The 7,710-nt window shown below is 38.9% G+C and overlaps 1 protein-coding gene across 1 annotated transcript in view; it reads left to right on the forward strand.

Annotated features, from left to right (window-relative positions):
* Positions 1-7,364: 7,364 nt before the first annotated feature.
* LOC134821678 (transmembrane protein 145-like) overlaps positions 7,365-7,710 on the forward strand; it is a 3,540-nt gene continuing 3,194 nt past the window's right edge. Inside the window, exon 1 of the mRNA XM_063832383.1 lies at positions 7,365-7,516. Coding sequence (XP_063688453.1) covers positions 7,365-7,516 — 152 coding nt within the window. The remainder of the gene's footprint in view (positions 7,517-7,710) is intronic.

The raw sequence follows: 7,710 nt of genomic DNA on the forward strand, positions 1-7,710 counted from the left end.
AAATTTCGGGGGTCACGTTTATGAGGTACTTTGACTGGGAAAATTGCACTTACTCTTTTAATATCCTGTGAAATTTGACGAGGTTGTACCCCAGTCCCCTCTCTTAACATAAAACTTCGCTATTCACGTGCGTCTAGCTAGGTCTAAGAAGTGACAGACCAGTTTACCTCGGACACGTTGCTATTTTTTATATCTGACATTAGACATATTGAGTGTTTTAATTTATCTTTCAAAAGTAAAAACTTTGGTATATGATAAAGGTTAAACCTCTAAAGATTCGCTTTGTACGTTATCAAACAATTTTATTTCTCTTTAGATTTTCGCGAAAACATGATAATAAATCTAATGCTTTTGGACACGAGGGAAAAGCACTCGTAGGCTTGAAATCTTCGTTAAAAAAACTACATCCTTAGAGCCTCAAATTATTTGTTAAACAGTAGTGTTGAAAGTATCGATTAAACTTGGTTTTAGAGCTCAACAATGCTTCCTCATGCCTTAAAATCCAAGTTTTATCGATACAATCAGTTCATTATGATCGGTGATCCTGTTGATTAATTAGTAACAGGTAACAAATACGCAGAAACAGCACCTACTATACATTGCATTCTTAACAATAACGGGTCGATTTCAAGTGACCAATAATGATCGTGATGATACGACATGTGTTCCTGATATTGCATCATAAGCAATCAAGAGAAAGGAGCGGCAAGGTCAAAAGGAAATGAGTGAGTGACCCCCCACTACCAGAAACCATAGCAGACTAGCAGATAATATAATAATAATCTGCAAGGAAATTTTCGATTTCGGAGGAAATTTTTGGTGCCAAAGAGGATATTTATAAATTCTACGATCTGAATTTTGAAACATTTTACCATGAATTTTCTGGGGTAAAGAGGGAATTTTCCAAAAACAATCCAAAATTGTTGACAAATAAAAGACAAGGTAAAAAGGAAATCGCGGCACGTGCAGAATCGCGATTTTCCCATTTTCGGCGACAGATCGCGATTTTTGATGTTTGCCGAGACAAATCGCACTTTTCTCAGATCCTCTCGACAAATCCTGATTATTCCAGTTCTCTGAGTTCCAAATTTGCACACTCTCCTTTAAAAGTTTAAATCCGAGGGCCAAATATCACGTTCTTTATAATTATATTGAACTAATCACATCCACAGCCTTCCAAATGTAGGTACGGACCGAAAAAGTATTTTCTGCTCATAATGATCAGGGTAGCATGAAACATAAACAAAAGTAGTTTCCAGAAAAAATTTGAAAATAATTTCGATTTAGAAAATTTTCGGTCCGAGTCATTCTCGATAGCTAGGAACAAGGAGAGTGCCTCGATATGTAAGTTACTCTCCTTGTTTCTATATAAACATTACTTTTACAATAATTCTTACGTAATAATTATAATAATTTTCTTTTAATACTTTCAACACTACTATATAATACAAAATATTTTGGGGGGTTTTGGGTTTTTTATTAATTCCGAACTTTTGGGGTTTTTCCGAAGACCAATATTAATTTAAAATTATTAATCGTTCCGGTTCCGAAATGGGGGGGGGGTATGGTGCTACGTGGATGATAACAATACAGGGGGTCTAATTATAGAACCACTAGGGGCTTCAGGTCCGAGTATTAATGGGGGTCTTGTTCCTAAAAAAATTCCCCTCTTTGTCCGGGGAATTGGCTAGTGTCTTTAAGACCCTGCCAGTTTCGTAATGTGGAAGCTCCCAACGATAATCTTGGTGGTCTCCCCAAATACCGCCAACCCACAGGGGTGGTTGGTTCCCCGGGTACGGGTTTGCAAAACCCGTTTTTCCCTTGGGGGGCGGTGATATGGCCGCAAAAAAATCGCACAAATGGTGGGTTGGGGTCTTCATGTTTTACTTGGAGGTTTTGCCATATTTTTTGTTGGGTTGGTTCCAATCCCTTTAGGTGATTTAATCTGGTTGTGATATATTGTTAATTGTTCTTCAAACGGGGAGTTTTGAACCTAAAAAAAATTGGGCCTCCCAATTAGCGAAAAAAAGGGAAACGATCTTTGTCTTTGGCAAGATCAGACTTTTCCACATTTCTATTTAAAGGGGCAGGCTCCCAATTTATTTGGGGAAAGGAGCTTGGCCAAAGCTTCAGGGTCAGTTTTTTCTGGGTGAAAGTCTTTGCATACTGAGAAGGTTTTAGGCACCCACTCTGGTGGGTTGAAAAAGAAGTCTTGAGGACTTTGGGACCTGATGGAGATAAAAAAAAATCTCGGGTGAAGAATGGACAACAGTGTGGTGGAAAAAGGGGGTCTTTAAACGAAAACAAAAATGAGCAATATTCCTGTTAGTTAGGTAATCCCCCTAAAATGAAGGGGGGTTTGCCAGATGGTGTTCAAATCCAAGAGGATCTAGGGTCATTGCAGAAGAAGCGCTTAAATCCAAATTAATGTCACATCTAAGTCGGGAAGAACTGGGGGAAGCTTAATCCAAAGATTACTATCTTTAGCCCTTGATGCAAGCGTAAAGACGAAGGAAGAGCTAGTGGGGGAAGGTGGTTCCTGAAGAAGAATGGGCACTTCAAGACCCCTGATGGAAAATGGTGATGAGGTTCAAGGCTGTCCTTTAAAGGATGGGGCAAGGGGTAGGTTTTTTGCCGTTTGGTCAGGTTTTTCAAACCGGCTATAAGGGAAGTTATCAAAAAGGGGCTGGAAACAGGGTCTGTCTGGGGGATTGGAAATGTCCCTGTCTGAGACGGTTATCAGTTATACAGTGTTATCACTGTCAAGGTTTTGGTCATAAAGGGGGGATCCATATACTGCAAGCCCAAAAAAACTCAACCCAACCCCTTGTTTCTACGTTTTCAGGAAGCCACAAAAATTTGAAGACTGTATTAAGAAGAAAGGGGAAAAAAGACAGGGGGACATACGATGGCCGAACTGTTCCACATAGCAAGAATCGATCAGAGGGAAGTCACATCTAAGACACAAGGCGTTTAGACAAATCTTTGTCCCCTTTTATGGAGAGAAAAAAAAAATGTGGGTTTTATGTCCAGGAAATCACTCTTCAATGTGCAAAAAAGTCCTACAAAATCAGGGTAAAGGAGCTCATGAAAAGGGGAAAAAAAACCTAAAGGGGTTTGGGAAAAAACCTTTTAAAAAATTGGTTTAAAAAATCGCTTTGTAAAAAAAGGGGGGGGAAAGGGGGATGGGGGCCCCTTAAATTTTTCCCCCGGGGGAAAAATGTTGGAGGGGGTTTTTGGGTTTTTTTTTTTCCGGGGAAAAAATGTTTTTTTTTTAAAAATGGGGGCCCGGTTTGGGGTTTTTTTAAAGTTTTAAAAAAGGGGTTTAAAGGGGGGGTTTTATGGGCTGGGGGGGGAATTAATTAAAAAATTCCTTTGGGGGAAAAACCCCCCCCGGGGGTTGGGGAGGGATTATTTCTTTTTTTTTTTTAACCGGGGGCCCGGGGAAAAATTAACCCTTTTAAAAATTTAAAAAGGGAAAAAAGGTTTAAATAATAAAAACAAAAAAAAAAACCTTTTTCCCAGGGGGGAAAAAAGGGGAAGGGCTTTTCCCCCAAAATCTGGGGGCCCTGGGGGGGGGAACGGGTTTCCCCAAATTTGGGGCCTTGGGAAAAACAATTTATTTTTTAACCTTTTTTCCCGGGGCCCCCTTTCCCTTTTTTAAAAAAAAAAAAGGTTTTGGGTTTTAACAGGGGGAATGTTATTTTTTTTTCAAAAGGGGGAAGGGGGGTTTCGAGGGGGGAAAAACCCCAAATTTTGGGGACTTTGGGTTTTACCAAAGGGATTTGGTTTCCCCCCCCTTTTTTTCTTTGATGGGGAGTTTTCCCCCAACCCTTTAAAAACTTTTCCGAGGGGTTTTTTTCCTAAATTTTTTTTTTTAACCCTTTTTAAAAATTTTTGGTAAGTTTTTTTTTTTCTAAAAAGGGGGGGGGGGGGAATAGGGGCCCCTTTTATTTAAAATTTTCAGGGGGGGGGGCCTATTTTCCCCCAAAGGGGCCCCGGGGGAAAAAAAAGGTTTTTTTTAAAAAATTGGGGGGGAACCCTTTATATATCTTCCCAAAAAAACCCCTTGGGGGCCCCGGGGGAATTTTGGGGGGGCCCGGGTTTTTTTTGGGGGGGGAAAAAAAATTTTTTCGGGGGAAACTTTCCTTCCCCCCCCAAATTTTTTTGGTTTTTCTTTTTTTTGGTTTTTTTGGGGGGGTTTTTCCCCTTTGTTAAAAGGAAACCCCCCAAAGGGTTTTAAATTTAAAAAAAAAAAAAGGGGTTAACAAACCCCCAAAAAATTTTAAAAATTTTTAAAAAAAAAACTTTTTTTAGGGGGGAAAATTTTTTGGGAAAAAAATTTTAAAATCTTCCGGGTTGGGGGAAAAAGGAAAAAAATTTTGGGGGAAAACGGGGGGGCCCCCCAAGGGGGGGAAGGCTTTTTTTCCCCAACATTTTTCCCCAATTTTGGGGGTTCCCCTTGGGGGGGGGGAACCCCAGTGGGGGAAAAAACCCCAAATTCCCCCCAAAAAGGGGGGGGAAACCCGGAAAGTGAAAAGTTTAAGGGGAAAAAAGGGGCCCTTTGGAAAAAGTTTTAAAAAAGCTGGGGGAGAATTTGGGGGGAAATGGAAAAAAAAAGGGAAAGGGGGGGAAAAAAAGAGGGGGCTTGGATTTTTGGGGAAAAAAAGGGGGGAATTTTAAAAATTCGGGGGGGGCTTTTTTCCCGTGGGGGGGGGGGGGTTTTTTGGGGGAAAAAAAATTTTCCCAAGGTTTTTGGGGGATGTTTGGGGGGAAAAAAAAGGGGAAAAAGGGGGAATTTTTTTTTAACAATTAGAAAATTTCAAAATTCCCCCAAGGTTTTTCCGGGAAAGGGTGATTTTTAAAATTAAAATTTTCCCCCTTTTACAAAAAAAATTTCAAACCCGGTTTTGGGGGGTTTAATTTTTTCTCCCACTTTTTTAGGGCCCGGGTATTTTTTTTTTTCGGGGTTCTTTTTTTCTTTTTTTTGGGAAAAAAATTTCCCCCAAAAAAAAAAACCCCGGGCCCCTTTATTTTTGGGGGAAAATTTTTTTTTCCATGGGTTTTTTTTAAAATTTTCCCTTTTGGGGGGTTTGGGTTTTTGGGGCCTTTAAACTTAAACGGAGGAAGGTTTGGGGGGGGATGCCTTTTTTTTCCCTTTTGGCCGGGGGTTTTGGTTTTTTTTTTTTTTTTTTTAAATTTTTTTTTTTTCCATAAAAAAGCTTTAAAACTTTTTTTTTAATTTAATCGGGGTTGCTTTTTTTTTCTAAAATTAAAACTTTTAAAAAATGGGCTTTTTAAAAAACAGGGGGCAAAAAAGTTTTTTCCCCCCTTTTTTTTCCGGGTTTAATTTGTCCCCGGGTTTTAAAATTGCACTTTTTTTGGGGGCATGGGGGGCCTTTAACTGTTTTTTAAAAAAATTTCCCCCAATTGGGGGGGAAAAGATTTCGGGGGGGTTTTTAAAGGGCTCAAAACGGGTGAAAGAAATAATTTTTTCTTTTTAAAAAAAGCGGGGGCAAAAAAACCCAACTCTGTTTCGGGGGGGTTTTTAAACCCAAAACCCAAAAAAAAAAGGGGTTTTTTGGGGCCCTTTTTTTTTTTTGGGAAAAGGGGTTTCACCGGGGGCTAAAAAGCCATGGGGGAAAAGTTATCAAAAAGGCTGGAAAAACAGGATTGTCTGGGATTGGAAAAAATGTAACCCTTGTCAGGGGGGGGGGACAGGGTTATTCATTTTTATTTTTATACAGGTTTTTTATCACTTTTCAAGGTTTTTGGTCATAAAAAAGGGGGATCCTTTATACTGGGCAAGGCCCCCAAAAGGGGGGGGATTTCAGACCAACATGTTTCTACTGTGCAGGAAAAGCCCACAAATCAAAGGGGGGGACTTTATTAAGGAAGAAAGAGAAAAAGGGGGAACAGGGGAAAAACCCGATGCACGAAACTGTTTCAACAAGCAAAAAAATCGATCAGAGAAAAGTCACATCTAAGAACCCCAAGGGGCGTCCGGGGGACACTCTTTTTTCCATTTTATTTTGAGGAAAAAAACTGTTGGGTCATTGGGTCCCAGAACTCACTCATCAATGATGCAAAAGAAGGTTCCTACCAAATCAGGTAAAGGGGCTCATGACAAAGGAGAAAAAAAAAAAAACCCTAAGGGTTTGGAACCTTTAAAATGTTCAGATCGTTTTGTAAATAAGACAGTGGGAAGGGGGATGGGGGCCACCTTCAAATGATCAGAAATGGATGTTTGCTTTGGGTGTCCAGGAAAGGTTTTTTTTTTTAAGGAGGGCCCAGATAGTGTAAAGATTTTAAGAGATCAAGAGTTTTATGGCGGGGGAGATAACTATCAAATCCTAGGAAAAAAACCAGAGGTGGAGGAGGTTTAATTTTTTTCCTTTTACAGACCAGAAAAAAACCTTAAAAAGTTAACGAAAAGGTAACTAAGTACAAAACGTTCCAGGTTATGGAAGCATTGCTCCAATCTGAGACTGAGACGGTAATCACACTATATAATGACAACACTATATAATGACAAGCACTTTATAATGACAGCTGATCTTTGTCATAATATAGTCTGCAAAACGGACTATATAATGACAACACTGTTTAATGACAATTTTATCTTATATCGACTTTTCCTTACTTGTAGAATATTACTAAACCAAATAATCTTTTGATTAATAAATTTTATGAGACAGTTTTCTCACATATTTACCAATTTTGTCAGCATGAATAAGAAGTTGTTTACTTTGAAACGTCGTTTATCCTAACAGTGCAATATCATTTGTCGCAAATCAGAATAATCAGAAACTATTTGGAAAACCCAAAAACTGTCCAAATAATCTTATTTAAGTAAAATAGAAATATAGTACAATCGAAATATCATAAAATCCCAATATCGTAAAACCGATAATATCAATAATATCAATAATAAAACTGGTATCCCTCTTCTGATGGGAGATTTCAACATTCACATCGAGCGTCCTAATGATTTGTACCCTATTAAATTGGTAAGACTTCTACAAGACTATGACCTTTATCAAATCATGCCTAATTGTACCAACGCTATGAACAAGGTGGTACAATTGACCTTATACTCTCTACAGAAAACCTTAGGTCCAGAATGGGCCCAGTTTCTGTGACCAAATCAGGAACATCCTTCGACCACTTTCTGGTTCATTTTGATTTAGGGTATCACTGCTGTAAGAAACCCAAGATGATTTGGAAAAAGGTTAACTACCGCAATTTTAAAGATAAAAACATTTTTAGAGAAAGTTTGAAGAACTCATCTCTGTGCCAAGGAAACTTTGACTGGTCACTAGACGAAGCTGTCACACAGTACAATGTAGGTTCTTTCGAGCCTTATGGACAGTGGACACCCCATTGCCCAGAAGTGGGACAGGAAAGTGAAAGCTAATGAAACGCCCTGGATTGATGAAAGAGCTGAGAGAAGTGAGAAGAAAAGAAGAGGGAGCAAGAGAGAGCTTGGAGGTCTGGGAAAGGGACTTAAATCAGCGTACGTAGGACTTCAAATAAATTTACAGGTTATGAGTTTGAAAAAAGAAAGGGATACTATAGAAATTCTATTGCAGCTTCAGCAGGTGATATTAAAATCCCCTTTACAAGAAAGTCAATCGCTTTTTTTTTGGGTAAATTTTCTCGGGGACAAGTTTTGCCGTATTTATTTTTCGTGTTTCTTTTTTTTTTTTT

This window comes from Bolinopsis microptera, chromosome 10 (assembly GCF_026151205.1).
Source record: "Bolinopsis microptera isolate Bmic1 chromosome 10, MBARI_Bmic_1.0, whole genome shotgun sequence".
Taxonomy (NCBI): Eukaryota; Metazoa; Ctenophora; class Tentaculata; order Lobata; family Bolinopsidae; genus Bolinopsis; species Bolinopsis microptera.